Source organism: Bidens hawaiensis, unplaced genomic scaffold (genome assembly GCF_021521415.1).
Source record: "Bidens hawaiensis isolate Kalapana, Puna unplaced genomic scaffold, B.hawaiensis_p1.1 tig00017066_1, whole genome shotgun sequence".
NCBI lineage: Eukaryota > Viridiplantae > Streptophyta > Magnoliopsida > Asterales > Asteraceae > Bidens > Bidens hawaiensis.
In genome coordinates, this window is record NW_027492584.1 from 299,540 (window position 1) to 316,093 (window position 16,554).

Consider the following 16,554-nt stretch of genomic DNA (forward strand, 5'->3'; position numbering starts at 1 on the left):
TTAATTTTGAGTATAACTGCACAAGTTATTAATGTCAAGTGGACTTTACCTAAAAGAATAATAGTTAAAATCTATATTTAGTCGAAAGGGTGACTAACTGACTAAAAACATTTTTCATAAAATAATGATTTATAATACTTTTAAGAAATTTTGTGATTATCTATGAAGTTACAAGTAGTTACAACTTTCTAAACTAGAGTTTCTTTTTTTTTTTAAATAATAGTGGTATGTTTAAACTTTAAACTAAGACTAATATCACTTAGAAAGACTACTATTACATATGCTAATCTTTGAGAGAAGAGTGACGTCTAGACAGATCACAGAAGTATGGTTCATGCATAGTCCCCAAAATATTTATAGGACTACCCAAATCAAGTTGGTAAAGTACGTATGAACATCTACTTCAAATATATCTTTAAGTAACATATAAATATTCCAAAAAAAGAAAAAAAAAACTTGTTTACTCATTTACACACTATAATAAAAAAAGATATGTTCTTAACCAACAAATTAACATCCATTATCCTAATTCCTAATAATCACTTATTCAATCATAAGTGACTCTTTAGGAATTTGTTGGCCAACACCCTTGCACACACATAGTTTACTTCTTTTTTTTTCCTTCTAAAAAATATTGAACATTTGTATGCTAATTAAACCCAACTTAATTGCAAAAGTTGTTTGGTTTGGTTTTTGTATAATCATAGGGTGACCTCAGCTAGCCCCATCTTGCTATCACCATGGAAAAGATGTCTATGCATATCACATTTTTGGAGACTATCTGTTTTCGACAATGTTATTGCTAGCAGTGGTTGTAGAATAGATCTGTTTTTGCTTTGTCGTTCTCTCTCGGCATTCATTTCTTCCAACAAAGCTTCTCCCGTGTCTATACCTGTAAAATATATTTATTATTGATATTTAAACCTAAGTTTCTGATATATTCTTGAGTATCCAAGACTATCAAAGCTCGTGCATGAAGAAGTTGGATAGTATCAAGTAGTCTAGAAAAGAATACGACTTAAAAGTTAAAACAACCACTAGTTTCTGCTAAAAATGACTCAATTTAAAAGTTATGTCCGTTTTAAGTTGGATCATTTTTAGCCCACTTTTTTTAAGTTTCTTTAAATGTCCAACTTAAAAGTCATGTACGTTTTGAAGTTGGGCTTGTATTTTCTAGCCCACTTGTTATCCGGTTGCAACAAATACGAGTTTGAATCAACTCCATATCGCAAATACTTTAAAAAGAAAACAAAGATTGATGACAACTCACCTGCCAAGTACCCACCATGGACATAACCGTTAAACTTTTCGCTTGTATGCTCTCCGGTGAAAAATATCCGTCCTACGGGAGCCTATTATTACCAAGGAAATATGTACTTAGAAACAAACTTAAGTATATCCGGGACCAAAAGATGAGTATAGGGCATTGATGAACACCTTCATATTTTCAACCATTTGAGAATCAACATAGACCGGGTAGTTACTGTAACTACCACGCTGGTATGGATTATTATACCAGCGTGGCACAAGTATGTCTGTGGCCTTTGGAATGTCGGCCCCAAACATCTCCCTAAGCACTCCCATTGCCTCTATCATTGTTTCTTGGTCTGGTTGAGACTCAACGCGTATGGATTCTTCATTTGTTAATGTCACTACAAGAATATTGGACCCTGGATACACGTTCTCCATGTGCTGGCAAGATACATTTGTTAGAAACTATTTTTGGTCGATTTCATGATATAAAGAATCATCAAAATTGTATAGAGTTAAAGGAATTTAAAGAAACCTGCCAAAATGTATAATAGCCCCTTTGTTCATGGGCATATATGAAGAACTCTTTTCCATCCTCACATGGCCAAAATTTATATGGAAACTTGAGGAAGATTTTTGTGTACACCATAATATCACATTTATCAATGGCTTCCGTTTTCCATCTCTGTTTTCACAAATATGACTTTTGTTAATTCTTAATTAATTAATATAAATTAATTTCCAAATATTGCTTAAAATGTTTAAAATAGGAAAAGAAAACTGTTAAACAATATGTTTTTTTGTTTAAATATTATTAGGAGAAAAAACAAAATTAGTTCATACTAGTCAATTGAAACAAATATTATGGTTTCATATAATATAGTGTTAAAAGGAAAAAAATGTTCACAGTGGGAAAATGAAAATGACCACTCTCACCACTTTGACTAACTTTTAAAAATATAATGATTGGATTGTTGGAAATAATTACATGAAATGATAAACCCAATTAAAATACACCACGTGCTATTATATATAGCACTATAGCAACAATGTAGTTTTAAGTTTTGACCTTAAACTTGAATATTTGTTCGGTTTTGGCCTTAAAATACAAAGACCGGCAATGCTGATTAATTGTTGAAAATAATATCCTTTTAAGCTAAAAAGAATGACAAGTGTCTTGTTTAGCTGATGAATTTGTCATCAACGACATAAAACTATTATATTTTTTGCTTTTGACATTCGTTTTAGAAAAGTTAATAAAAAAAGACTCTTAAAGTAGGCTTTTCTTTTAATAATATTTCTCTAGTAATTTTATATAATATTAATAAAACTCTTAAAATAGGCTTTCTTTTATAGTTCTCTAGTAATTTTATATCAAGTTAATAAACAAAAACTGATAGTTTTTTTTTGCTATTTATAATTCTCTAGTAATTATTTATTATCTAACAGGTGAGAACAATGGACTTTAGTGATCCTGCTGTATCGAACATAGACCGGGCATAACCGATTCAACTAAAAAAGAGGACTCAAAAACTGAACCAATCATAAGAATTTTGGGTATGTCCTCGGTTTCTTGTAATATTGGCCCGAAAAATGCACACTATTAGAGACGAGAGGGAAGAGTTACATACAGGCAAGCAAGGATTGAAAGAGATGAGTTTGCTTTGAAGGACACCAATACTAACAGACAAAATCACATAGTCAGCTTCATAAACGCGACCGTCCTCAGTTGTCACCGTAACGCCATTGCTTGACTGATGTAACCCTCGAACAACCTAAAAAAACATGCATGCACGTAGTATAACAAGTCAAACAACCGTGTGGGAAAAAGTGTCATTTGTTTCTTGACCATTTCTAATTATCCTCGTTTTCAGCATATTATTGTTCACATAGAGCACCGGGAAAACATATTGTCAACAACTGTTTTGTATTTTATTATAAAGTAGATCTCAACTTATAATATAAAGATTGTTTCTACTTTCTAGTATCTCATCTAAAATCTTTGTTGAACCATAGATCTGTTTAATATTGTGTTTTGTAAACCGGACCCGATATATTATTGAACCTACTACTTTACCAGTTCACTGTTTGAACAAATTTTAATTTTTAAAAACTAGATTTCATAACTAATTTAAAATTGTGAAATATATAAACAAAAAGTTACTACAACTTAAATATACATAGAAGAGAACAGAAAAGAAAAAATATATAAATTTTTATAGTTGCATATAAATCTAATAAAAAATATAAAAAAACATGATGGATAATATGATAAAATATGGGTGTGTTTTAGTCACATGTTTATAGTTGGTACTCCGACTAGTTAAAGCATTCAGCATGTTTCTTTCCAACCAGTTAAACTCAGCAAACCCGAAATTAAAAAAAAATAAAAAACTCCGGTCCAACCAACTAGTTTAACCACCGACTGCCCAAATGCCTAGTCCAGACATGGTCGGCCTCTATCAGACCATGTACATAATACATTAGTTAAACATAATTATAAAAAAAACTCCAACTAATGTATTCAATTTAATAGTCATAAGGACTCGCTGAGACCAGTGGTATTTTTGAGTCTAATAGACTTATCAAGAAAGTAACTAACAAAATTATCAAGAAAACCATTAAAAGGGTGGCTCAGGACAAACCGTGTTTAGTTTAAGGCGGCTGTCTAGTATCTTGCCACCTGACATAAACAAGAAGTCCTCAGCCATTTTGTAGAGTAAATGCTCGTAACCTCTCTCATCCGCCACCAAAAACTCGTTCTCTCCAAAATCGACATATGTTGATATTGGCTCAACCTCTGATGATCAAGATTTTAATTAAATTAGCAATTTACATATACATTTGAAGAAAATAATATAGAATATATAAATATATCAACTAAGTTTAGTGAGTTGGAAAATTACCAGCCATTTCGAAATCATATAGCATAAAATCAATTGCTAGCTCAATAGGCGTTTCTGGAGTTCTACAGAAAAATAAAAATAAAATAACCAACATGAATCACTAATATGTGTTTAGGTTCAGAGGTGCACAAAACCATATTAGATCGAGACAAATAAAGTCAAAATCATATTGGCTTTGAAACCGGTTTCACCGTCACTTTTGGATCGGATCTTATACTTGTTTAAATGTGCACCTCTATTTAGTGGCGTGTTCATTATTGATTATTCTGTTAGAAACCGATTAAAACCAAACTGAATAACAAATTTAGTTATAAGAAGTGGCGAAGCTTGGACGAGTTTGTCGTATGGAAGGGGGGGATTCAAAATGGATTTTAAGAAAAACATAAACGAGGTGGGCCCAGGCTCAAATTTTCAGTTGAAAATGGGTAAATTTACACTATTGCGTAAAAAAATCGGTGGGCATATGCCACCCGAGCCCTCACTAAGCTTCGCCCATGGTTATAAGTTCTGTTTTAAACCGAAACAAAATTAGCAACAGTAATTCGGTGTTATGTTACAACCAAAAAATCTTCAAACCAAAACCTGTGTTAGGTGTGCGTTAAATGGGGCGATTAGACATGCTTACGTGGAAATATGGGAGTCATCGGCACATAACTTTCCAATAGCTGACTCCACCGCTTTCTTATACGTGTCAGAAGCTACCCCACTCGGATATATATTCCCACTGCAACCATTCATCCGTACAAATATTATTAATATTAACCCTAACCGGAAACTTAGACCGGAAAATTAATTAACAGAAACGTATTGCATCCGATCATCATCATTCAAATCGATACAATACACGGATCCGATCCGATCCAATCGTAAACGAAATCAATGAATTAGATTCTCTAATCGCCATCAATATTATACACCAATGAACAAATACATTATTACGATCGGAATGCGTATTGAAACGATTTGATAACGAAGAAACATAATAATAATAATAATATTCTACCTCCTGTCGTAAATATTATAACGAGCATTGCTGTAATCGGAAAAACAGGTGCGAAGGCCGGAATCAACGGCGAGATTCCACACCGGATTCGGCTTGTCTCCTCCGACGCCGGCGATCCAACCCGCACCGAGCTCGACTGTAACATTTCCGAAATCCTGTTTCTTCATACGTCCTCCGATGCTTTCCGACGCCTCCAGAATCATAATATCTTTCACTCCGTTCTTCGCCAACACGTGTGCTGCCGAGATACCTGCACGACGAATTAATAATAATTAATTTGTATTTAAATTTAAAAATTCTAACAGAAATATGGAATGTGTTTATTATTATTATTGTGTTACCGGAGATTCCAGCTCCGATGATGATAACGGGATAACGGTTGCGTGACTCCATGGAGAGAGAAGAAGAGATGAAAGTTTTCTTCGATGTGTAAGTTGAAGAATAAAGCACCTGCGAAGAAGGTATTTATATAGGCGTTTTGAGTCTTTTAGCTTGTGAGATTTTGGATTTAATAAAACTTTTTCTTATTTTGTTAATTCTTTTCAGGAAAGTGTGAAGTTTTTTCGGAAATATGTAAAGTGCTTTATTAGAAACCATCATTGAATTGTGGTTGCCGCGTTTAGATGTGCCATATCTCCCATTAAAAACACATTTAAGACTTTAGATTTAGTTTAGTTTTTTTTTTAAATCTTTTTTTTCTACGAAGTATGAATATCAAATTTACTGAAAGTCGAGTTGGATTTAGAATAACGCATTATTTAGTCTTGTGATGTCTAAAGCTTGCATTACCATGGGTATCATATAGTATGTGCCGATGATGTCATTAGTCCACCTTCTCAAACTGGTTTTCACTTTTAGACCATCTGTAGTGGCAACCAAGTTATGGCATTTGGAGTAGAAAACGGGCACACCCCCTGGCATTATGGCACAACGTTTTTGTGTGGCGTTTCCTACAAAACGCGGTAATGGCACAAAGTTTAGGGTTTTTTTTATAAATTTGTATGTGGGAAGGGAGAGAGAGAGAGAGAGGAATATATGTAATTATTGTAGGAGAGTAATGACGTTTTGCCGGCTACGACACTTTTTGCAAAACTCTCCATTGATGACGGGGACGCCATGACATGGCGCAAAATGTCTAAGGATTGGGCGTTTTGACTACACGTGGTCTTAAATGCTCTCTTGACAATAAACTATTTTCTTGGTATTGTTGTGGCTCAAAAGGAAGACGATTTCCTCACGTCACATAATTATGCTAAAAATGTCATTATGAAAAGCTAGAATGGTCAATTGTAATTACAAACACACCGACACAAAAAAGGAACTCATGTGCAGTCAACACTAGAGTACTCATATACAACTGAAGAGGTAGGTCCCAGCAGAGCCCAGTTGGACCCGCAAGACTCACCTTGAAGAGGGACGTCTGCGCAAAGACCAACTGGTTCCGCAGGACCCACCATGCTCAGAGAGATGAAGACCTTACGCGCATACGCCAGCTGTTCCCGCAGGAAAAGCCTCCCAATGGTGAAGTACCCCGCCTGTTCCCGCAGCTGCGGATACAAGCCATCAGCGGAGGCTACCCGCACTAATAGTAAGGCTACACGCACAAGGCACTAACTCTCAATAATTCAGTAATGTCACATGAAGAAGGAATGAGCAAGGCGGGAATACTCCCGCCCAAATGAGCCAATCCGTACGCTTCTGGAGGATCTTTTGTACTATACCTGCCAAGGTATGGACAAAATAGACAAGATCTGACCAAAGCAGCCCATGAACCAATCACAGGGTGACAGCTCACTGACAACAGTACGACGAGCAGCACGCTCTAGTACTTAATGTCACTATCAGCCGCTGCCTACTCACCAACCCTTGTCGTGGCACGTACATAGCCTGCAGTTGGTGGAAAAGGAATAGTACACAGCCGGCCATGTCACTATCAGCCGCTGCCTACCCACCAACCACCAGCATGGCACGTGCGTAGCCCACAGTTGGTAGATAAGGAATATTATACAGCTGGCTGTACCTGCTTGGAAACCTACCTTCGGCTATAAATACTCCAACACCTTGGAACGGTATGATCATCTGATCTTATCTTATACGATCTTATACCATCACATATCTTATCTGCTCTAGCTATTTCTCTTAATATACATTTATATTCAGAGCAATCTAGTCTGATTCTCACGCCGGAGGGTGGTCACAAGAAGGTACCCCCCCTTCTTAGTGACGAGCTCACGGTGTCTGTTTTGCAGGTCATCAGAAGAATAACCATCTTTGCCGGACCTAACCCTCGTGGGAAACATCTACTTGACCCTAAGATTATCCGTAATCTGCCGGGGTCACTTAGTGTTTCTTCAACAACCAATTCATTATTGTGCCCTTTGGTTAATGTGTCCTAGGAAACAATCTCATCTTTTGGTCATCAAAACTCCAGCCTACGGTGTCTCATTCGTGTGTAAAGACATAGTATCAGGCGAATTCCACTAGTGTTTCAGAAGCGTGTTGGCTTCAAAGTCTCCTATTGGAACTCCGTCAACAAGCAACGACAGTGTTATGTGGCAATGCTTGTGTTGTTTACTTTCCATCTAACTTTATTCAACATCAATGCAGGAAATATATTGAAACAGACATTTACTTTGTCTGTGAACATGTCACCCTTAATTCCTTTGTCTCAACAATATGTTAATCATGTCTTTAGTCTTAACCAAGGACTTGCTGACTAGGTTGTTTGAATTTCGCTCATGCCTCAACATTTTCAAACCAGATGCTTTGACTTAAGAACTATGGGCATGTTAGAATATTCCCATTGATTGTATATCTTCGGTTATGGTTTGACCATGGTTATGACTTGACCAAAGACAATCGGCACATGTCTTGACTAGGGATGGCATGGTACCGGACTGGTACCGACCGGTCCTGATCCCGAAAATCCCTAATTTATGGTACCAGTACCGGTACCGGAATATTCGGTTTGGTACCGGTACCGGGATTATACCAGTACCGGAGGTAAAAAATCGGGAAATACCGGTACCGTACCGATCCCGAAACTTAAAACTTTGGGATCGATTCGGTACCGATGGTACCAAATCGGTACCGATTTCGGTACCGGTACCAATCGGTCCCGGTCCCGATTTTGCTCATCCCTAGTCTTGACCATGATCCTAGTCCTAGTTGATCCCTTTTAACTTCTCAAATCAAACTATTTCACCCTTCAAGTTAATTTCTGATCTCAATTGTGACCCAAATTTTTTGTTGTATATTCTGCATATCTGGAGGATGAATTCGATCAATGATGCAAACCTGTAATATTGATTTCAATCTTGGTTTCTTGAATAATTGCCTGGATTAATCTCCGAATCGTGAATCACTTTCAGATAAACCTATTTGCGGGTTACACACAATGATTTATCGGATAAGACAGAGAGTTTCTATAGATGGAATTGGATTTTGATGAATCTATGTGATGATCAAGAACCAGAGAAGAAGTAACCGTCTTCTCTATTCAATATATACGATTGAGAGAATCCAATATATCTAGGGAATGAAAACACTGATTAATATAATCCAAATCCAATTCCCCTATGAGCCAAAATAATTAATTAAAAGCCCATTTATCATTACACTTAAGCCCAAGTATAAAACCAAATAACAAAGTCGAAATAACATTATTGTTAAACAAGCCCGCAATCCCGCATCACCTAACTCGTTTAATCTCTAACGTTATTTCCTCCATCAACAAGTTAATCCAATAACACTAAAATAACCAACATTTTTATGATCAAACACCAATCATAGACTCCTTTTTTATCATTATGAACAAACTTGCACAATTGGCTCAGTAAACTTACAATCATACAACACATTTAAATAGACCAAATTAACTCATATGCTTAACTCAAGCATTGTTAGATACATGTTTAGACCTTGGCCTTGACCGCCTTCACTTTGACTCTTAACATGCACCATATATACTAACTTATACTAAAAATACCAAACTAATGAACCGACCCAAACCAATAGATTGGCATGCCACCCATATGACTGACCCATCCTCGACTCCAAACTTTAATTCACATGTGAACCAAACAAGGATGAGGTCCAATAATCGCCTCTTAATCTCGGTATGATGTCTCAAGTGGATATGATAATGAAAAAGTTGGTACGTTTAGTCTAACACTTTATAACAATAAATAAAAATCCAACATTACATGTAAATTTAGTAAATATAATATCCGTTGTTTTATTTAGTTATATTCCAACACAATATGGGCCTCTAACCCAAGTAAATTGATTTACAAATTATCTCGATTGAGAACGTGATGAGAATATTTTAATTTCAAACTTGGGAAAGCAACATGTTATGGTGAAATGATCTTGTGAAGCTTTTACGATATTGCGAATAATTTATTGTTACATGACGCCTTTCAGTCCAAGTGGGTTCCTTTAGAGTGAAGTCATGCTAAGAGGATCTTCAAAAGGCATGTTCATAACCTTAATCATCATCACGTTATCATTATCATCATTTTTGTACTACACATAAAATTATTTTTTTATATGCATGATTATGCTCCGAACAAAGTCGTGACTTAACCAATGCTTTTATAATCAAATCGGTCATTCAAGCTTGACCGTTTTTAAATTATAAGATAATGTCATATAAATTATAAGTTATATGCATATCACTAGTTTATAACAAAGTATGAAAAAGTTATATATTTTAGTGTGGATTTGTAATGTTAACAAAAATATAAAATATGAAATAAACAAAATACTAGACTTTAGTTTCGAATTTTTTTTATAATATAAATCTAGTTTGACACATTGTGAATCAGCCAGATCGTTTATGTAGTCGGTTTTTGTATAATCCGTCATTCCACTAAACAAACTACATGACTTAACCAATGTTTTTTAATGATCCGTAATCGTAGGAGTGATAAATTCGTGGGTTTGAAAAAGAATTGTAGAATAACTTTTTAAGTAGCGGACAACTTTGACTTGCTTTTTATTGCTCAAGTATTTGAAACATTCCAACTACATGAACACAAGCAGAAAAGGTCTTGGATTAAACACTCCAGTCAATCGCTAATGAATTCTTTTTAACTATTACAACATAAGAGACGCTATATTAGAAATCTTACCAAAGTGAAAAATAAAAATTGTAATGGTGGCGGCGAGAGTGGTAGTGGTAGTCGTGTGGTAGCAGTGGTGATGGTTAGGTGTTAGTGTCAAGAAAATAAAATGAAAGAGGAAAGGAATAAAAAAAATTGTGATGGTGGCTGCGAGGATGGTAGTGGTAGTCATGTGGTAGTAGTGGTGATGGTTAGGTGTTGCTGTTAAGAAAATAAAATGAAAGTGGAAAGAAATAAAAAAAATTCAACCGGAGGGGGGGGGGGTCGGGGTTTAAAATGTTTTGATGGAATATGATTCATTATGGGGGTGTTTGTTTTTTCTTCAAACATCTTCAAGGGAGCTAATGTCTGCACGCGCGCAGACATTACCCTTGAAGACTGTTTGTTTTTTTTCTTAAAACAGATCTTAAGTTATCTTCTTTCATCTTAAAAGAAAAGCAAAGAAATCTTGCTTAAAACATCTTCGCAAAAAAATCATACTCTTATCCCTTTGAAGCCACCCTCTCGTCCACTCCTCCCACCACCGTCCGCCACCACCACCCACCGTACGCCACCACCACCATCCCCCACTGCCACCGTCCACCACCATCCACCGCCACTACCCACCGTCCGCCGCCACTACCAGCATCCACCACCACTACCCATCGTCCGCCACCACCACCACCACCACCACCATCCATCACAGCCACCACCAATCACCACCGTCCACCACCCACCACAACCGTTCATCACCACCACCACCCACTGTCGGACGCCATCACCGTCAACTACCACCGTCCACCACCCACCAAAACCGTCCATTACCACCACCCACTGTCCACCACCACCATCCATCGCCACTACCCACCGTCCGCCGCCACAATTTTATACGGAAAGAGGGCTTAAGTGATGAACTTTTTGATGAATATGATCACCCAAATGTACGCCTTCAAGATGGAGATGAACATGCACAAGATGGTGGTGAAGAAGAAGTAGATCGACATGGAAGTGCAGCGGACCGTGAATTCATGAGTCAACTTCGAGATCAGATAGCACAAGAATTAATGCAAAATAATGTACTTTGAGTTTATTTCACTATTTGTGTTTTTAAACTTGGTTTTATTATTATATTTTCTATGTAACTTGAATAAATGACTTCTATCTTGTGAGATAAGTTTGACAGTTATGCAGACAGTATCAGCTTATAAAAACAAACAGTCTTATATTTTCAGCTTGCAGATCTTCAGACCACATCTTCAGTTGCAGACATGAAAACAGATGAAATCAGCTTGCAGACAGTTTATGTCTGCAAAAACAAACAGCACCTATATAATTTTTGAATTTGTTCCATTCACTAACCAAAACCTTTTTTTTTATTCTCTCGTAATGGTCCATTCCATATCGCATGTCATTATTGCATATCAAACGCTACATAATCTTTTAACACATGCATGGTATTCGACTATTTGTTATACATGTGGGACATTATTGGGCAATTCTTCAATGATAAATTTAATAGTTTTTTATTCTTTATTACAAAATTACATTGTTATGCTACTTGTCACTTGTTAGTCCCATATTAATCTTTATAATTTAAAACCAACAGAATTCTTACAATTTATTTGTAAATTGATAACTACTAACTACTAATTTAAAGTAAGACAATAACTAAATAATACTTAATTGTTTTAGAACAATATTGTACAACTAACTGACTTTTAATAATGTATAACAAATTTATTGTTTTTTATATTTCGCTTAATTACTAAATATTATTATTTTAATCAATTATCCGTATAATACACGAGTCTTAATCTAGTTTTTCATTATTTATAATCTATGAGCTAGGCAAGTGGTAAGTCGATAGATATCCATGAATTAGTCGTGGATGAACATCAGGTGGTGATTTTCTTTTTCTTTCTTATTCGTAGGGTTGGCAAAAGAATTCTAGAATGCTTTGGAGGTCACTTGGTCTAATCGTATCGGTCAACCTAATCTTACTTTTTAATTGACTCTTGGTATGTGTAAAATACCAACCACTTTGTTTTCAATGAAACAACAAAGAGTCATCAAATAATCATCCGTGTGAATTGTAAATTATTTATATAATAAGTATTTAGTTAAATTTGAATACAGAAAAAGTCATCAATTATCTTGCCGCTCTTCAAGGGTTGAGGGTTTAACTCCAGTCGATATTAAGAGAATGTGTATTTTGTAGAGTTAGATTTGTCATGGATAAAAAAAAAAGGTTTTATATAACTATTTAGTTAAATTTGAACACAAAGGTCAAAGATAACTGCTTTTTATAAGTTGAAAGCTTATTTGGTGATTAAAACAAATACAATAATAAGTAATACTGCTTGAAAAATCTAAAGTCATAATAACCTTGGTAGGAAGTTTGGGCTCTGTACGTCTGGGTTAGGCCAGCTGTCAGTGGTCTTTAGCCATTGAGTGACCTCGTACGAAATATCTAGGCATTCTGTGTTTGTTGATCGTTCAAAAAAAATTTGATTAACAGGTTGCCATGATTTTCATGTTTTTCTCCGGAAACACTGGCTACCATTCCCAAAACAAAAATTATCAATATACATGTCTGGGCTTAAGGCCGTAAGATTTCACTTTCGAATCCCATCTAATCCGGGGTTTACCGTAGTGGGCCTTCGGGCGGAGGCTTTTCCCGGAATAGAAGATGGTAGACTTGGGCTACCCATCTTTGTTTATGAGCGTGTGACGTGTGAGTTTGTTTTTTGTCATTGGTTTACCCCGGGTAACATGTATTATTAAGTTTACAGATTAGATTATATGGATTATTAGTTGTGAATACGTGTGAGGTAATCCTGCTTAACATAGTCATGCAAAAGGTAATTATTACAGAATTGAAAGTTAGAAAAAAATTGAATAAAATATCTCAATTATATAAAATAAAATAGTAATGGTTTTGAATAAATATAGAAACACTTGAATCAGAGAACTTTAGTTTTGACAACTTCTTAGGAAAGTAACTATATTCTTATTATGTGGAAAATTAACAAATACTTTATTAATCTTTTAGGAACTTTTAAGTACGAGTCTAAGATAATACTTGGTTGTGTAGGTTTGAATTCCAATACATAACCAATACTTTAGATATATGGTTTCTTTATAGTTATTGACCAATTTTATAAATTAAATTAGGTATAGAATAACATTAATTTATGAACTTTGATTTTAGTCACCAGTGAAATTGGTTGGAACACTATAGTTATTGGACAGAATGGTGATTTTAGCAAAAGTTGGCATAGATTAGACAAATTCATTGAACAAATTGACTAATAATGATTCTATCAGACCAGATATACCATTGAGGGGTAGGAAAGTGATCAAACTCGGGTGGTTGAAAATGTATTATGAAGATTCAAATCCATTCTTGTAGGGTTTATACATAAACAAAGGGGTGCATATAGTTCTATACGAACTAAGTTGAACCGGTTAGGTAATTGATAAAATTAGTTGACTGTTAAGTATATTATATTTCTTTGGGTAAGAACTAGCTACTAAGAACTACCTAAGTAATATCTTTCATGGGAAAGATGAGTGCACAAAGTTTTCCAAAGCTAAGTATATATTAAAGTTGTCGACTTTAAATATAAATGTATAATACTATAATTCATTAACAATAGTCAATTCATAATTCTATTTTTAGAAGCCCTTTGAGATTTATGTCTAGTTACTCAAGTTATCTTTGGTGCAAATAGAATTGTTAGGTTGTTTCATTTGTTTTTAGGTCTAATGTGTCTATCTTGGTATAAAAAGCATGTTATTCTTCTTGTTGCATGTTAGATGATGTAGCTAGGAACAGGTGAAAGTACATAATTTTTGTAAATCTAAGGATTTGGATCCAGTCAAATAAACTAGAGAATTCATAACTATTATAGAAGATCGAAAGAAAGTGTTTTAAGACATCGCTAAACTTTGATGAAGTATTTTGGGCTTAGGCTATGCAACGCTATCTGCAATCGAGGACGAGTGATGTATAAGGTCTTATTTTGTCATTGGGTTACCCCGGGTAGCTGAACTTTATTAGTGTTAAAAAAAACTAAAAAGTAATATTTTTATTAATAAAATAAGTGTGTCAAATCATACCCTAGAAAAGCAATTAAGAAGATTCTTCCGCCACCAAATTTTATCTTCTATCTTCTAGAATATGCTTAATGCGTCAAAGATTGTGCTAATTACGTTCTTACGTTATAAGTAACGATCAGTATTTAATTAGTTAGCATTTGAAGAGGGTACTGATTATTTATGTTTTAAATAATGATTTGGGGATGACTTACATGTGTGAAACATGCCAATTTCCAAACTTAGAAGCTGATTCTATACCCCATAAAAATGTTTGCAATTATGTAGTTGAATACTTTATTCATTACTTTCATTTAAGTGGTGGTCAACTTCAACTCTAGACTAATTGGACTCCAAATTTCTTTGATTTAATTTAACTTTATTTCTTACACGTCCCAACCCCACCAAACATTTGATCCCTTTCACATCCCATTCATAGTAAACATAAGAGCTATTTACTTTTTTTTTTTTTTAGAAAAGTTCACTTTAATAACAAAAGCCAACAACAGAAACGAGCTAGCAGGACCCATTCATCGAGCACGGAGGAGTCACTACTACTCTAGAAAAAACTACATTAAAGCGTTTTTATACCAATTCGACCAACTCCTATCAAAACTCTTAGATCTATTTTTGAGCCATAAGAAACTCAAAGCATTGATCTCCTAAAACCTCTTTCAACTTAGCATCTTTGCCTTCGTACCGTTTCTCGTTCCTCGCCTTCCAAATCCTCCAACTTGCAATGATCATAATTCCTTGAATCACCTTTTTCTTGAACTCGCTTGATCTCATACTGTTATGCATCAAGAAAAGATCTTCCACCGAAAAAACAAAGATCTGTGGAATTTTGCACCACGCGCTGATGCATTGCCATACCACTGTGGCGAAAAACAGCCTGTAAAGATGTGGTTAAGCGAATCCTCTCCCGACTCGCAAAGAACACACCTCATAAGTTTTTTTTTTTACTTATATAGTTATATTGTATATAATCTAATATAATGGTAATAATAAATAATTAGAAATTGAATTTAATAATCCGAATTCAATATTTATACTTACACGATTGACATTTAACTTTTATTATAAAAATCAATCCCAGTAGCTAAATAACATAATCATATTCGATTTTTACTTGATTTCCATTCAACTTCTTTCTCAATAATGATTATGAACGAAATAGAGATATCTACAAGCAAAATTAAGTATAAAGTTAAGTGTAAATTTCTTATGTTTATGCTACTTAAAAGTGTTATTGGTCAACTTTCTAGTCAGAGTTATTATTAATCACTATTATTAGTCACGGGTCAAAGTTTAGATTATTAAAATCCAGTTTTCCTTAAAAATATATATACTCTATAAATATATAAAAAAAATGTATTTTGTGTATGAATAACTCACAATAAACACAATAAGTCCAGTTTCGACAACTCATGTTTGAAAAACTTTCATGAGCCAAACTTCATTTTCAAATATAGAGCTCAAAATAAGTCAAACTTAAGCTTATGCGAATTTGGCTCGACTCAACTCAACTCAATCACACCAAGAAGCCAAACTCATGCAGGATTTTCTTTTCTGTTTTTTTCTTGTCAACTTGTCATCCACTATAAAAATTATCATATAAAACTTGAAATATACCTTGATTTTTAATCGGGTCTAATAATAAAAAGAAAAAAAAAAGAGTGCTGGTTTTGTACTAAACAATTAGGTTGTGTTTGATACATTGTTTTTTGAGTATAGGTAACAGAAACTGTTTCTAAGACATTTTAAGGTTATCAGAAACACTTCGAAATAGCAAATAACATGTTAAGAATAACAATAGGGTGACACATGAATCTCAAGATTTCAACATATGTTAGTAAGTTATGTTCAAGAGTTCAATCTTTTCCTTTTCATTAAAAAAATTATTGAACAATGAGGATGAAATTAACGAATCTCAAGGTTTTAACGAAATTGCTCAGAATTAAAAATCAGAAAAACATAAAGAGTAAAAAACTAAACTATGGGAAAAGATCCGATACAATAATGCATTAACGTACAATACGTATGCGAATCCATTTTTCACGAAATCGATCCATGAAATCACATCCAAACATCTTAGATTCGTCAATACATATCCACTTAATCATTGGTTCACCGAAAAAAACAGTTTTGGATGGTTAATCGATCAATATTTCACTTTTTTTTTCACGAAAAC

General features: G+C 34.6%; 1 protein-coding gene across 1 annotated transcript; it reads right to left on the reverse strand.

Moving 5' to 3' along the window:
* Positions 1-562: 562 nt before the first annotated feature.
* On the reverse strand, positions 563-5,649 carry LOC143552980 (polyamine oxidase 1-like). The gene is made up of 10 exons (XM_077043067.1): positions 5,502-5,649; positions 5,161-5,410; positions 4,783-4,881; positions 4,158-4,219; positions 3,897-4,051; positions 2,883-3,026; positions 1,787-1,936; positions 1,438-1,692; positions 1,271-1,352; positions 563-892 (listed from the first exon to the last, which is right to left on the reverse strand). The coding sequence occupies exons 1-10, from the start codon at positions 5,551-5,553 to the stop codon at positions 702-704; spliced, it is 1,440 nt and encodes a 479-aa protein (XP_076899182.1). The 5' UTR covers positions 5,554-5,649; the 3' UTR covers positions 563-701.
* Between the last annotated feature and the right edge of the window lie 10,905 nt (positions 5,650-16,554).